Here is a 16,667-nt window from a genome sequence, read left to right as displayed (position 1 = left end):
CTCATCAGTATCCGTCACACTTGGACTGTATTTTTTCCGACAGTATGGGGCCGCAGTCCCTGTTACTGTGCCTCGATACATTCATATGCTAAAAATGTTCTTGAAACCAGAACTGACAAGGAGAGGTCTCCAGTGGTGGGATCGAGTTTCTGAAACCGGCCATACAGTAATGTCAGTTAGTCCTACGTATTACACCCTGCAGCCATTCATCCTGGTGAGCCCTCATTTGAGAGTAACTGATGGAAAAAACTTCAGAATTTCACGTGGTGCTCAACAGCATTAAAAATGGAATGTGACATCGGAGGGTTGCACGTGTGACAGATAGGGTGTGGCTTCACATGCGTGAGGTCACAGGTTTGAATCTGGTCCAGTACTTTAATTATCTTTTCTTATTTTTAACTTTTTATCAAAATGACCTTAATCATTATTATTATTCAATTAATTGTTTTAATGTAATTTTTTTAATTTCTATTCCTTTGTCATATTTTAGTTATCACAACATCTTCATATGCTCTCATTTTTTTCCTATTATTTTTTTGTGCTTGCAGTCTTTCTTTATGTGATTTCAATTAATTTATGTATTAGTTTCGATCTAATTTCTTCTGTTTTGACTTCCTATTTTTTCGTTGACGCTGTTGCATCCATTATTTCTATTCCTCATTTAACTTTACTTGTAATTCCTTCTTTCACTTAAATCGTCACCTGTTTTGTTTCATCTATAGTGCAAGGGGAATTTAGGCTATGTTTTAAATGTCTGTATGACAATTACCAAAAGAAAGAACATCTGGCATCTTGTAATGAGAAATACTTTTTTTGATGCCATTGCACAGTGAATATAAACAGATTATATCATCTTTTGTTTTTTAACTGATGGATCAGAATTTTCAAATATTTAAATATTATAATAGATAAACATAATCAGATTCACATTCACAAAAATTCCAAGTGGAAAAAGAATCATATAAAGAGAAAAACGAGACAAATGTAAACATTCATATAATGACTAAAAATATGTGACATAGGAATAAAAAAAATTACATTTAAAACCAATTAATTGAAGAAAAATAATGATCAAAGTCATTTCAATAAATATTTAAAAATAGAAAATGGAAAGATTTAAAAATAGAAAATGGAAAGCATCTGCTGAGATTTGACTCTACAACCTTCTGCACGTGAAGAGCTTATCCTATCCATTACAACTAACTATTGCCACCAAGAATAACTCTGGAATTATGATAGGAGTTGAAAAGTTGCATGGGACAAAAGTTGCATGGGACAAAAGTTGCATGGGACAAAAGTTGCATGGGACAAAAGTTGCATGGGACAAAAGTTGCATGGGACAAAAGTTGCATGGGACAAAAGTTGCATGGGACAAAAGTTGCATGGGACAACAGGGGCCATAATGGGACATTGGTTTTTTGTTGCTAGGTGGGGTCACTTCAGAGATATGAAGGTCAACCCCCTTTCTTTTTTTAAATGGGATGATATAGTTAGGCACTTATTTTCTGATAGCGGTTAATGAACGTCCATTTACAGAAGGTGTTCGAAGTGATGACCATAGGTATCAATGCAGCGCTGCAATCTTATTATCATGGATTGAGTGGTATTCCTTATCACTTCAGCACTTATCAAAGCACATGCTCTGACAATCCTCTCTCGCGTATCTTCAAGTTTAATTGGAACGTCTTTATAAACAATGTCTTTGACACCAAGTGACAAGGATCTCAAACCACAGTACCAAGAGTACCAATTTCCACTTCCTCGTTACTAACTTTCCTTTGCCCCATATGTTTCCGATGCGTTGAAGATCCAGTTGTTCTCAATTTATCTTACACATATTTAAATGTATGATGTGTAGGGTGAGTATGTTGAAGATATCTTTTAGCATATAAGTGTCTAGCTCTCACTGAATTTCGTTGGCATTCTCAGTAAATGAGAAGCATAACGACTTGTTCTTTGAAGGAATACATCATTCACATTTGCTTGATTCGACGATACTAGTCTTACCATTCCTATTAGTATTGTATTGAGAAACCGTCTAATGTTATTTACATATCAATGGCACATTAGACGGATACGCCGTGTTTGGTAATTATTTCCTATTTTCACTATATATGAGAGAGAATTGTAAGAGCATGTGCTTCAATAAGTGCCAAAGTGATAAGAAATGCCACTCAATCCGTGATAAGAAGATTGCAGTTCTGCATTGACACCAATGGTCATCTCTTTGAACACCTGTAAATGGGACGTTCATGTCACCTCTGTGACCTTCGCTGATGTTCAGAGACCTTACTGTTACACATCATTGGATTTGTCTCGACAGCTGCTGTCAGAAAATAAGTACTGAACTATAGCATCCCATTAAACACACAGACACACACACACACACACACACACACACACACACACACACACACACAAAGTTGACCTTCATAACTGACGCGACCCCACGTAGCAACAAAAAACCAACGTCATATTATGGCCCCCATTGTCCCATGCAACTTTTATCCCACAAACTTTTCAGCTACTATGATACTTTTGGAGTTATTCTAGGTGGGAACTGTTAATGACTCACCCTGTATACTACTTGAGCATCGAGTAAAATTATGAATTTTTTTCGTCAATTACTCGCAAATGAGGCCCATCTGGATGAATGGCTGCAGTGTGTGTGATACCTGGGATCTTAACCTACATCATAGTATAGATTGTTTCAAAAAGCTGATCCCACCACTAGGGATCTCTCCTTGTGAGAAGATAAAGAATCCCTTTGGAAGATGTTTGGTTCCAGCAGTATGATGCTACATCGCACATTGCAGTTCTTTGGTGTGCATTTCCTGAACAGTTATCTCACTTTTGGCAATGTCTCTTGCCCTCCCAAACCTCCAGAGTAACCTGTGTGTGACTTCTGGCCTACATTAAATGGCATCCAATTTAATGCCAATAAACACACATTAACTTTTAAAAATTGACCAATTATTCTTTATTTAAAAACTGCCTCCCTCCCACATGTCATCCTGCATTAAGCAAATAATATGTTCTACGGTTGATGGTATTAAATATTTCACACGACAAGAGTGATCGACTAAAAAGCAAGTTTTCAACGATTCACCTCATTTTTTGGTGGCAATGAGAAAAGTATTCAGTTTTTATTACAATGCTTTTCTTTATCGTGTTAAAATTTTATTAATTTTGAAGAAACGATTACCAATCATGCCCAGTCACTGTAACAGGCACATTGAGAGTTCTGCCTCTGAACTCGTTTAATCGGGTTCACATCGGAAAGAACTCCAGCGAACGAGCATCAGCGAATGAGAATTCTCTTTCGCACAAGCAGAGGTCAAACACAAGAGATCACCATATAGTTGTGTCCAATTCACATTCGGCCACACAGGCTCCCGAGCGGGTGGTTGTCGGTCTTTCGCAAAAAGCCAAATCACTAGCTCCCGAGCGGGTGGTTGTCAGTCTTTCGCAAAAAGCCAAATGAAGCTCTGTCCTCTCAGCTTCTGCATTAGCTGCAGACACAGCACTGGCTGCCATTTTGCGAGTGAAGTTTTGTTGTTAACATTAGCTGAGTGAGTGATGGAGTGCTCTGAGTGCAATGACAGCAGAACACAGATGTCGCAGGTGCCTGTCAGATTCACAGCACAAACGTTGGACAGAACAAAATACAACCGGTAGAAAATTAATGAAGCACACAAATGTCCAAATGGGGACATGAGAAACACGATCAAAGATGTTTCTCGCTGCAACGGCACGCATTCTGAGAGGCCTCTTTCCTCGAGCTGAGGTATTAACTATGTCTGTAACACGTGTCAATAAATTTGCACCATTCACATTCCCTTCAAACAAGAACTGCCCGAGAAGATTTTGTGATGTCCTTTTTGCCCATAACATTACGTGAGACAGGTCCTTTCTAACTCTACTGTGTAATGACAATTCTCTTTGGCTCAATCGAGAACATGTCTAGCACGTGAGCTGCAATAAATGGCGCATTCATCTGAAAATGTAACCTCGGTACGATTGACTGCATTTGGAAATCGAGTCAACAAAGCACCACAAGCTAACACAGTTCATTCCTGTGCATATGAGAACTCCTTTACAAACATCCGTGGAAAAGGTCAGACCTTAAGGTCTTTTTTTGTACAATCTCGTATTGCTGTCTTCCGTGTACCGAGTTCCGACATATGTTTACATGTCGACTTCGTAGGAGATTGGTCAATCGAAGGAGATATGTTGGCAAATGTCTCCTCTTGTGTCTTCTTCATTCCCCTCTGGGGCCTGTTTTTAATGCACGTCTTTTCCATTCCAGACTTGTTGCCTTTTGCAGTAGAACTGCTCCCATAATCTGTCTCATTGTCTGCTCTGTGCGTTGTTGTTCATGTACCCACACACTTTTCACTGGTTTCCTCAGTAGTGTAACTATGACCACTCACATCTGCCGTGGCTACGAATTAGAACTCGATTGCAACTGCGAAAATATGTAAACGTGAAATCGAACAATTTTTAAGAAGTAAAAGAGGTACTAACCTGCATAAAAACTTCTAATACTAAATAGGAGTTACACTGGAATGAGATTTTCACTCTGCAGCGGAGTGTGCACTGATATGAAACTTCCTGGCAGATTAAAACTGTGTGCTGGACCCAGACTCGAATGCGGAACCTTCGCCTTTCGCGGGCAAGTGCTCTACCGACTGAGCTACCCGAGCAGGACTCACGGCCCGTCCTCACAGCTTTAATTCCACCAGTACCTCGTCTCCTACCTTCCAAACTTCACAGAAGCTCTCCTGCAAACCTTGCAGAACTAGCACTCCTGAAAGAAAGGATATTGCGGAGACAGTTTTAATCTGCCAGGAAGTTTCATATCAGCGCACACTCTGCTGCAGAGTGAAAATCTCATTCTGGAAACATTCCCCAGGCTGTGGCTAAGCCATGTCTCCGAAATATCCTTTCTTTCAGGAGTGCTAGTTCTGCAGGGTTCAGGAGAGCTTCTGTTAAGTTTGGAAGGTAGGAGACGAGATACTGGCAGAAGTAAAGCTGTGAGGATGGGGCGTGAGTCGTGCTGGGGTAGCTCAGCTGGTAGAGCACTTGCCTGCGAAAGGCAAAGGTGCCGAGTTCGAGTCTCGGTCCGGCACACAGTTTTAATCTGCCAGGAAGTTTCAGGAGTTACACTCATGGAGACTTCTTGCCCACCCTGTATCTTATCAACTAGCTTATGTGAGAGATTGTATGTATATTCACATTTCATTAACCACGCTTTATTGACATTAACTTCCTTACACATACTTTATATAATCCCAAAAGATGATACAAGCGTTATTTAATTACAAAATTGCCAATATCCTGTGCTTCAAATTTGAATGCACTACATAGACAATTATTACAATTTTCACAGAACGCAACCTTAATTTCTTAAAAAAAAAATCAAGAAGTCTAGTTCAGTTTGTCCTTCCAGCATACTGCAGTTGCTCCAACTGGTTGATATAATTTAGAATTCAGTCATGTACATTAAAAGACAAAAAGAAATTTCTGACAGTATCAATTCCTCGCACAACAGCAGCAGCAAAACCTGACCCAATGCCCTCCTATTTTTCTTCTTCTTCTTCTTCTTCGTCATTGTTACTGCCAGCTCCTAATAGGCATAAATGTAAGCATTTTATTCGCATCAGTCTCAGGTATGGCAGTCATGACACCTTAATCACAACAGTGTCTGGAATCTGACATTTTCAGAAAAATCAGTTTCCTACCCCATCCTCCTCCTGGAACAATGTCATCCTCAGCAGCAACTGATGTACCTCAGTCACCCTTTGTGAAACAATTTTACATTGTCTGTTGTGATATAGAATTCCAGACAGCAACAAACATTTGTACAGGCTGTATGAGGCTGACTGTTATTACATCCTTCCTCTCAAAGAATGAAACTGACTTCTGCAAAACTGCTACGTTGTGCTTATCTTGAACAGAGTGTATTATGCCCAGGCCCAGAGTTTGGAGGAAGGAACACAACATTTACATTCCTCAAGAATTGTTTCCTTAGGAGGTACAGGGCATATGTTAATAATAAGTCCCAATTCCTTTCTGCTGCGCTCATCTTGGTATCTAATGCCTGAAAAAGTCGTAAGGATTTCTGGTATCTCCAGGGTCTGCGGTTGTACTCATATGCACAAAGCAGCATTTCTACATTTTGGAAACATCTGAGAATCATTAGAGGAGGCAACTTCCATTGCTATTTACACACAAAAGCATAGTTACCTTTTTTTTCCTCCATGGCAATTTTCTACCTTAACTGAATATGATTTTGCAGGAAGTAAATTATAACAGATGCCAGTTTCATAAGCATTGAAAATGTATCTGGGCTCATAGCCCTCTAACAGTCGTGGCAATGTAACAGTCTTCGAAAAGTTTACATTCTTCGAATAGACAACAGCACTGTCCAATATGAGTGTGTGAGGTGAGACCTGTATTATATTGTCTATGTGCTCACCTTCATGAGTCTTTTACTGAAGTTTGATTTAAATCTTAATAAAGGCTCGCGTGATTGGCACTTTTCCATATCTCAAAGTTTTGCCAGAAGCTGAGCTGAATGGAGTAGTTTTCGACAGCTCTGACATTTGGAAACTAATGAAAGATAAGACATTTGAAGACAAGACCAACAACACTGAAAGGTCAGCTCAGATATCCTTTAAAGAAGTTATCAGCAAGTTTCTCGGCAAGCTCTCCATTACAACAAAATAATGAGAAACGTGCTGGATAGTTTGAAAGTACTGGGTGCCTCAATGCTGCACTTCACGAACTCCCAATTACCTATTTTCCAAAAACAATCTAGGTTCTGTGAGTGAGAAGCAGTGTGAAAGGTTCCACCAAGAGAGTAAAGGAAGGTAAGGTAAGGTATCAGAGCCGAAGGGATGTCGGTATGATAGCTGACTGTTGCTGGATGCTACACGTGGTATGTCCCCGGGCAGCCAACTTGAAACAGTGTTTCAAATGGAAAAAGCAGACATATTAAGTGTTGCACATTTGCATTAGTGCTGAAGAACATTATACTTCATTATAATGTCAGGAGTGCCATATGTTAACATGTTGGTTTTTTATATATTTAGTATTATTTAGAAAGGAAATTAAGAAATAAAAAGCTAATGACGTACCGGCTCCACAGAGGGGTGGTTAATGTGGCTACCCTCGGTGCGGGAGGAAGCTGGTTCGATTTCCGAAACATCTTCAAATTGTTTCCGAGGAAGGGAGATCTGTAACACAGCAATGGGAAAAATCAAATGAAAATCAATTCAGTCATTTGGTGGAAAACAATCTACTCATTCAGTTGTAATTTTACATATTGACTGTAATTATTCATTCAGTCTTTGAATGAAAGCAACATGTGGGAGCAACCAAATGAAAACATTCAACTTGTACAGGATGGCGGGTATGGGCAGGCGGTGGGCGTTGTGGAATAATACAGTAATTTTTAGAGAAAGGCCATTTATTGGCTAAAGCATGATGAAAAGGGGCTACATAGGCCTAGGGAGGTGAGGGTGAGCCAGAGCTTACAATTCGGCGAACATTGTTCGCGAAGCTACCGAAAGTAGTTGTCTGCCAGAACTAAGTCCACAGTGCCGTAGCACCGGGAGAAGCAGGAGATGTTCAGTGCTACAGGGCGCGCATCCGACTCGCGGGTGAGCAAGAATACAAGAGAGCGGGCCCGGCGGCAGGTGGCCGGGTGTGTTCGACGCACCACGCGGCTTCCTCCGCCCTGATTGGTCAGGACCGAGCAAACCGTGCGGGCGGCATGGAGCTTTCCAGAGCATTGCCTGCTAAGCGACGCCTGGGGCGGCGTTACCTCGTCAGCACATGAGAGAGGCGCGTGATCAAGGTGCCCTTCCTCGGTGCTGACTTCCTGTTACTAGAGCGTGGGACGAAAGAATTTACAGGCAGCTAACACTGCCGGCCGTGGCTTGGCCGTAATGGAAAAATGAAGTTACCGGTTTGAGGCTCATATAATAAAGTAAAATCCCCTATTGTCTGGCTCATCCTTTACATTCCTCCCCCTTACGTGGGAGCGGAGAACGTACGTGAATTCGCTCAATGTAATTATTATTTGAATGTAAACAAATTTATCTTGTAAAAGAAAGTGAACATCACTTGATTAAGAATGGCCCTCACGGAAGACGGCAGGGGTCTTAATCTATGGGAGGGTATAGACACTCTAAAGACCTCCTAAGGGTCGCAAGGGGACTTACATCAACAATATTGTGTGCATACAAGAACCATCATAAAACATCAAAACATAGTAAAACATCATAAACTATCATAGAATATCAAAACAAAATTAGAACAAAACATAGCAGTGTCAATTAGATAAATATGTCAAGTGTTCTTGTTGCTAAGTTGAAGTAAAAATGTCTTTTTTTTAAAAAAATAAGTTGAAAATGTAAACATATCATCACTGATGAGACACTGCAGGGGCGAGTGGCGCGAGGCGGCGTGGTGTGTTGTCCCTCAGCAGGCTGCCGCGGGAATGGGGGCGTGGCCGTGGCCAGGTCCGTGCACTGGAACTCAGCGCAGGGGGGGTATGAGGGGAGGTCCACACGTTTCAAAACACATTTAGAAAGGGAGTTATCACTAAGGGAACACTTCACTACACTACACTAGTTTTTCCACATTATTTGACATCTCAGTTTCACTCTTAAAGCTAAGGGAGGGCACATGCCTGATAGGTTTTTGTTTTCTCTTTTTTTTGGGTTTAGTTTGCGGCTGTTTGTCATTCATTCAAGTGTGCCAACAGGCGAACGTAAGAAATTGGTCCTTTTTCAATGTTTTAGCAAGTCATCAATTGACGATAGGAGGTGATCATTTGATTTATTAGTTAAAACTGAAAGTTAGTTGACAAGGGAATCATGAATGTGCTTTCAGGCATAAAAAAACATAATGAGAGGGGAGCGAATACTGAGTGAGTAAGCTATAGTGGCATGAAAGGTTATAAGTAGTGTTCCAACAGGAACCGTTTGCGGAAGATCTGCGCGGAGCCTACATCAGAGTGGCGGCTGACTGCAAGGCCGAATCTCGCGCTGCGTCAGAAAGGCGCGCGGCAGATAACTTCCAAGGACAGCGCCGCGTCAGAGCTGCACGCGGCAGCTGAGAAGCGAAGTGCGCACGTGCGCGGTGCAGGAAGCAAGCGTCGCGTGTAAGAGCGAGAGAGAGCGATGAAGCTTACCGACGCTGTTCACTGCGCTGTCTGTACTTTACACTCTATCCACATGTTCTTGGGCTCCTGCGCCCGATGAGCGTATTTATGTGCTTCAAAGTGAGAGGTGATGAATACAAAAGTCACAAAAAGGGGTATAGCATTACTGAATAAAGGGGAATAGATATGCGTAATCGATATGAGTTATTCACCGATGACCAACGAAATAGAGGTGGGATTACTCGTGACATCACGCTAGACGCGTTGTTACAGCGGCTACTGTTTAAAATTACTTTATGCCATAGTAAATTGGTTTATAAGTGACAGATACCTCACAACCCCGTAACATAGGTCCTATGAAATCCATTTTAGCCCAAACATAATTGTTACAAAAACATGAAAATATAAAAGTAAGGTACACAAGTACCATATTAAATTGTTGTATATACCATATCACTAAACAAACAAAGTTACATGTAACTGTGGGCTGACCATCTAAGTGTGAGAAAAAGTTCCTCATGCATCAACATATGAAGTGAAATTGACAAAGAAAAGTGACACCAGTTTGGTGCAGGTGGGGTGCAGATTGTGTCGGTGGATGTCAATGCTGTTGTTAACGAGAGGAGAGAAACAAAATTCGACGAGAATATAGAGATTTCTATAGTGGATACAGAAACGTAAGGAATTGGATTAGAAAAGACTAAGTTGAGCGTAACTTCTGAAGGCCTTGTCCTTTATGTAGGTATAGTGCATGGCACATCGTTGACACGACGTTATCGCCTTCTTAACTGTGTAAATGACAATTCTGCGACTCCAAGATAGCTCCTTCATACTTCTTCCTCAAACTCGACATCTCTTACATAAAAAAAAAACTTGACTGTGCGGCCAAATTCGCCGTCTTCATCCTCTCAACATCTTGCGACCAACTTTACTTTGCGACCAAATTCGCCGTCTTTATCTTCTCAATATCCTGCGACTAAACTCGCCGTCTCTATGACTCCGTAGTGCTGGCCTCCTCGGGCCCAGCTGTTTGCTTAAAACTCTGTCTATCCTTGGTTAAATCGCAGTGTCCTGGGACACGTCATACAGTTCAATGCTACTACTTCAATAGTCGGTATTCCTTCGGAAAATATTACGGGAAAACAAAGAAGGCTCAAGGTTCTGAACAGAGATTTCCGCTTACTGGTGATTAGCTGCGGGCTAGACGCGGTTCGCGTCTGATGGTGCCTGATCAGCTGTTGTCAGAGAGCACGGAACACTGTTCTCGTGAACTCTTCTTCGACATGAAAGATTAAAGAATGGACTATGCCGCGAAACTGAAAAGCGAAGAAACGGCACAGACAGCTGAGGGACCGCGCGGGTTCCAGCCGCGTCACGTAAGATACGTGCCCTTGGGGGTGTGGTTCTCTTGTTCCTCCAACAGACTAGGTATATGGCCAAAGCTTGCTCGTTCTGTGGGTGTGATTCACTCTGTTTACCTTATCTATCACGGGGGTAGGCATGTGGTATGTCCCTCCAGATAAACATTGAAATGCAAATCAAACTAATGCATGGTTACATCCTAAACTACTCTTCCAAAACAATTTATCACCTAAGACATCATTATTATTAAACAAATAATTGGCAGTACTCGGGAACTTACTCTAGCACACTTGAAATCCTACAAAATGATTATCCTCATCAATATAGTAACACAGCGACACATGGAAACACTAGGTTGATACAAATACTAAATGACTGGTGCTGGCAAAACTTTAGCAAAATTCTCTAAATAGGTAGTAATAAAACTGTCAAAATGAACAATAGTAAAAATAATTCATAGACATAGGTAATTAGACATAAATAATTGGACGTAATCAATTAGACACAAGCAATTTGACATAAGTAATTGGCAACTCGTCATAGTGATACAAGACATGGCAAAACCGCGACAAAAGCAAAAGTTTAAGCGATTATTTCCATCAAACAAAACTTCCTTATCCTCCAGTTACATTTCGTAGCAAAATGAGTAAGTATCCCTTGGTATTCCTTTATGCTCTCGTTTGCATCTCCATACCAACTGATCTTTGGTACTTCTACCCACAAGAAAACTGTCATTAAGTAATGGCAATGTTGTGTGTAATGCTGTGGAATAGTGTGATGTCACGTTAATACTTCCTTTAACAAGACTCTGATGAAAAGTGGTTTTGTGTCGCCTTCAATGAATAGACCAATAATTATTAAACATGTTATATGCTGTTTGCTGTGTTGATTTGTTTTTGCAAATATTTGTGATTATCAGTCACCCAGTCAATCGTTCAAGGATATGATTGTTGTTCCTTTTGTTAATTCTCTCACTTACCTGCTTCCATATAATCAATATTGGCGGCTCGGCGAAGCTGGTTGCATCTCGAAGACGTCGATATGACCTACCTGTCGGCGCTTTTGTTTTTAATAAAATTAGAGTTCATTTGCCTTATATAGTGTGTAGGGAGCAAAGTAAGTTCCTTACTATTGAAAATGTGCGTAAAGTTATTCAAAGGTTTCGTTTTATAATGGTTAAGAATTTGTGTGTTGAGAGTCAGTGCAGCTTGAGGTGCTAAGGTGCGACACGTGTCGCGCTCGTGAGTTGCTGACAGCACAGCTGACAGTACGGCTGCGTCCGGTTTCACTGGCTCGGCGGCATAACTGGCGTTCACGCTGGGTCCGTCCTCTTGCTACGCATGGAGTTTATCTCTCGGTACAGTCACAAAATTTCCTTCCAGAGTTATGTTGTTCACGACAGTTATGCATGGAGGATGTTCTTTTCTAAGGGACTCTAATAACTTAAATCACTAGAGGTCACAAAACTATCGGCTTCCAATTATTTTACTTAAACACTCTGTTCTAAAATTTAGGTAACTGGCAGGTGTTAGGCTTCTACATAAACTGTATTTTGCGATGGCATTCCAAACCCAACTCCTTGGCTAACGCGTTTCCCACACAGCAGTCGTTTACAGGACAGATATAGCGGCAACTGCCGGCTTCCTTGACACCATATAGATCCGTTTATTAACCGTGGTGGTGATCCAACATAGCCGGAGATCGATCTGAAATTCCAACTTTTACTAATCCTGGTGGTTTAGTCAATGCTTTCCAGGAAAAGTTCTCTCTCCGACAACACAAATAGATCCCCATCTTTAGATCAGACTAATAAAATCTGTAGGGCAACATTAAGATGGTGATTTTATTTCTATAACCATCCCTTTAGGTTTGCTGTTTAAACTGCAACGTGCGAATGTACGAATGTGTAGCGTGGTTGACGCACGTGGCGTGCAGAGCGAAGGGTGGGTGGTGAGGAGCGGCGAGGGGAGAGGTGCAGATGCTGTATGCGCCAAAGACAGAGGCGGTGGGTGGGGAAGTGGGAACTGCAATGGCCGCTCTCTTGGCAGGCCCGGGAGAGGGAAGGGAAGGGGGCCGCGTCGCCAGCTGACAGGGAGGGGAGGGACTCGCCGCATGTGAACAGCTGTAGACAACAGCGGCGGTATTTACGCCACTCCTTCCGTGGCATTTAATAGACAGAAATACGTGGTACCAAAAAACTTACCTTGTTGTCTGTTCAACTTCGCATCATGAAAACAATAAAATCGCACTTGAGAAAGACTCCTTTTACTTTAGAGTAGCCTATTTGTTGTTTAACTTGGACGTATTTATTCTTGTTATTATCGTTGTGTGATCATTTAGCAAAACATACATGTAATAGGGCGTATTTCAAAGGACAGGTAGACGGCAGCATGTAGTCATAGATCTACTGGCAGTTACGAAGGCGTGTTACTATCATGTTTTTATGGTAAAGCTTTAAAACCTGTGTTCGTGCACTATTCACTAAATTAACAGGTGAAATGTGAATCCCTTTGAAATATACAAGATTAACTGATTCTTTCTCTACGTGTTCTTTTGACAAGGACAACTTTCCCCTTAATTCCATGATTAAAGAATGTGTGTGGTTTTAATTCTCGACTGCTACGATAACATTACTGGAGACGTTAAATGAGAAGACAAAATGATTACATAACTTCAATCACTTCCACTAGCATGTGACATCATAAATTCTATTACCAGTTACCAATGGTTGCCTATTCTTATGTCTACTTATAACTAACATGCACAATTTAATTAAAGGTATAGTAACTACGGTGTTTTCCGTCAATTAATTCTCTTGCTGCATGCAGAACTTTTCCAACTGTTTACATACCATTTCAGACCTACTTTCTGGAACGCAAATCATAGGGGTTTGACCTTAGAGCATATCTACGTTGGTGTCTAGGTGGTTGTATTACCTTTTTTCTTGCTTTTTTGGGTGGAACTACTGGCGCAATAGGCCCGGTTTCACTGTTAGATGGGGGTGGCTCGGGTCCTTTATACAGTTTCAATCTGTCAAAATGAACGATCACCGTCCGTTCCGCTAACTGAATTTCCGCATTTACTGGTGAAGTAAGCCGGATGATACGGTACGGTCCTTCATAAGTAGGTGTAAACTTTTTGGTTCTTCCCTTTTTTACTACTGGATTGCTCAACATAACTAGGTCTCCTACCTTGTACTCAGGCATTTTTGCTTTTTGATTACTTCTCTTTAACTGTTGGGCGGTGGCTCGGGCATTGTTCCCTCTTACTTTTTTCCAAATGGCTTTTAGACGTCGAGCTAGACCTTTCACATCTTTGGATTTAATTCCAGGGGGCAGTTTGTCAATTTCAAAAGGCGAATTCATAGGGCGGCCCATATACTGCGCCCGCATCTCGTGGTCGTGCGGTAGCGTTCTCGCTTCCCACGCCCGGGTTCCCGGGTTCGATTCCCGGCGGGGTCAGGGATTTTCTCTGCCTCGTGATGGCTGGGTGTTGTGTGCTGTCCTTAGGTTAGTTAGGTTTGTAAGAACATAGCCACATTTTCGTGGGACTTCCCAGAAATCGTGGGAATGTAATCAGCCGCAGGAAAATTGCTTACAGTCGCCATGTTAGCAGAAATTGTGGCGTTTGTATTAGAGATAGAATTAGTGTTAGTTGCCTCTGTTTGAGCATTAGTTACAGGGATGGAGCTAGCCACAGGTATGGAAGTTCGCGCACTAGCTTCCAGCGTCTGTTTCAAGACGCGGTTTTGCTCAAGTAGCTCCTGATTTTGTGCGAATAACTGGCGCATTTGCGCATTTATGGCCTCGAGCGGGTCTTGCGAGACAGGTGCCTCTACGGGGGTATCCCGTTCCGTCGCTCGTGTTCCCATCGGCATGTATACAATTTTATGGGACGCTAGTGACCAGAAAAAAGTAATGATTGTTACAAAAAAAGGACGGCCACAAAGATTCTCAATCCAGCGGCGGAAGATCGTCGAAGCTATAGTTTAAAGCATCGCGGCGACTTACATGGCGATGGAGGCGGTGACTAGCGTGGGCTGCCTCGCTGCAGCGCGCGCCCTGTGCGTCTTTAGTGGAGCAGCCACGGCCCACGTGGAGCAAACGTGGCGGCCGGTTGGCGCATTCCATGCGCGAAGTGTACGGCGTCTTGCCGGGAAAAATTTAGTGTAGCGACAAAGTCACTACGGGAACGCTATCCACACTTCTGACACCAATTGTACAGGATGGCGGGTATGGGCAGGCGGTGGGCGTTGTGGAATAATACAGTAATTTTTAGAGAAAGGCCATTTATTGGCTAAAGCATGATGAAAAGGGGCTACATAGGCCTAGGGAGGTGAGGGTGAGTCAGAGCTTACAATTCGGCGAACATTGTTCGCGAAGCTACCGAAAGTTGTTGTCTGCCAGAACTAAGTCCACAGTGCCGTAGCACCGGGAGAAGCGGGAGATGTTCAGTGCTACAGGGCGCGCATCCGACTCGCGGGTGAGCAAGAATACAAGAGAGCGGGCCCGGCGGCGGGCGGCCGGGTATGTTCGACGCACCACGCGGCTTCCTCCGCCCTGATTGGTCAGGACCGAGCAAACCGTGCGGGCGGCATGGAACTTTCCAGAGCGTTGCCTGCTAAGCGACGCCTGGGGCAGCGTTACCTCGTCAGCACACGAGAGAGGCGCGTGATCAAGGTGCCCTTTCTCGGTGCTGACTTCCTGTTACTAGAGCGTGGGACGAAAGAATTTACAGGCAGCTAACACTGCCGGCCGTGGCTTGGCCGTAATGGAAAAATGAAGTTACCGGTTTGAGGCTCATATAATAAAGTAAAATCCCCTATTGTCTGGCTCATCCTTTACAAACTGTTTTGCCACTGTTAAATCATTACTGTTGACAACACTCTGTTAACATTTGTCGTCACTGTTACGCCGTTCCGATATTTGCTTGCTATTTGAGTGCCAATAGGTAGCTTTCAGTTAAGTTTTCTGTCCACGCTTATAATAGGTGTTTTCTTAATAGCGAACTCAGCATCTGATGCAGAATACCAAAATGAACAGAGGCACGGGAATGGAGGAAATCTTATGACTCCATAGAAAGTGATCCTCGAGATAAATTCAATACGATGTACAATAACTGCAAGGATGATTCTTATTATGAAACTATAGTAATTACTTTACAGAAAACAAATGACCCATGACAAATATTTTTCACAAAAAATACTTCTAACAGTTCTTCAATAAATTTAGATTAAAAATTACTCATTTATTTAAACATAAATCTGAAATGTAGCATCAGTTATTAACCTTTGAAAACCAACAGAAATTCCACATGCCGGACATATAAAAAAAACCTCTTATTTATGTAAATAAATACACCAGTGGAAAAATTCTCCTATCAGAGTACAAAAAAGGGCAAATATGCTCCTGTTTAAAAGCCTCTGAATGAAAAGTATGGTACTGGCTACCTCAGTCTACCTTCTTCAGCACCTTTACAAGTTTTCTCAAACATTTGGCATTTGATCATATTCATGATCTCTTTAACATGCTTGCAACTCGCCTCTCACTCCCACTGCTGTACTGCACTCAACACCCACTAGTCCATTTGTACTCTTCTGCTCCCACTCACCATTTCTCACTCGTGCAGCCACAGTCATCGTCATCACAGTCTCCGCCTTCCTCTACCTTAGTCCTACTACCTCATTACTTCCTTCCCACTGCTGCTGTCTCTTTTCATTGTCACTGCCATACACTCTGATCTCTCATTATCACTGGCTCTTACCCACTTCCACTTCCCCCTCATCTTTGTTTCTCTATCACTGGCTCTGTCTCCTTCACTCTTCTCCGAGCACTGTTCTGTCAATCTGCCAATTATGTTCCACTGCCGCAGTGTCCCTCTCTCTCTCTCTCTCTCTCTCTCACACACACTGCCACTTTTTCCTTCACTCTTTCTGGAGCAGAACCACTGTTTACTATCTTCCAGTACTTATTAATTTTCTGTCTTTTTCTAAATGCCACCGTCTCCTCCTCTCTAACCACAGATATGTTTGCATGCCAAAAATGTTGGTAATTTTTTTAATCGTGCTGAGGAACGTACGCCGAGGCAACTAGTCCCCCAATTTTCTGCCGAGAACCTCTCAAACGGGAGC

General features: G+C 42.3%; 1 protein-coding gene across 1 annotated transcript in view; it reads right to left on the bottom strand.

Moving 5' to 3' along the window:
* Positions 1 to 16,667, bottom strand: part of LOC126212633 (GA-binding protein subunit beta-2-like) — a 149,733-nt gene that overhangs the window by 91,491 nt on the left and 41,575 nt on the right. Inside the window, exon 2 of the mRNA XM_049940060.1 lies at positions 7,143 to 7,241. Within this exon, the coding sequence (XP_049796017.1) occupies positions 7,143 to 7,213 (71 nt within the window). The 5' untranslated portion in view covers positions 7,214 to 7,241. The remainder of the gene's footprint in view (positions 1 to 7,142; positions 7,242 to 16,667) is intronic.

The sequence above is a fragment of the Schistocerca nitens genome, chromosome 11, assembly GCF_023898315.1.
Source record: "Schistocerca nitens isolate TAMUIC-IGC-003100 chromosome 11, iqSchNite1.1, whole genome shotgun sequence".
In the NCBI taxonomy this organism is placed as follows: domain Eukaryota; kingdom Metazoa; phylum Arthropoda; class Insecta; order Orthoptera; family Acrididae; genus Schistocerca; species Schistocerca nitens.
The sequence above is the reverse complement of the archived record's forward strand: the minus strand, read 5'-3'. Positions and strand labels throughout refer to the sequence as shown.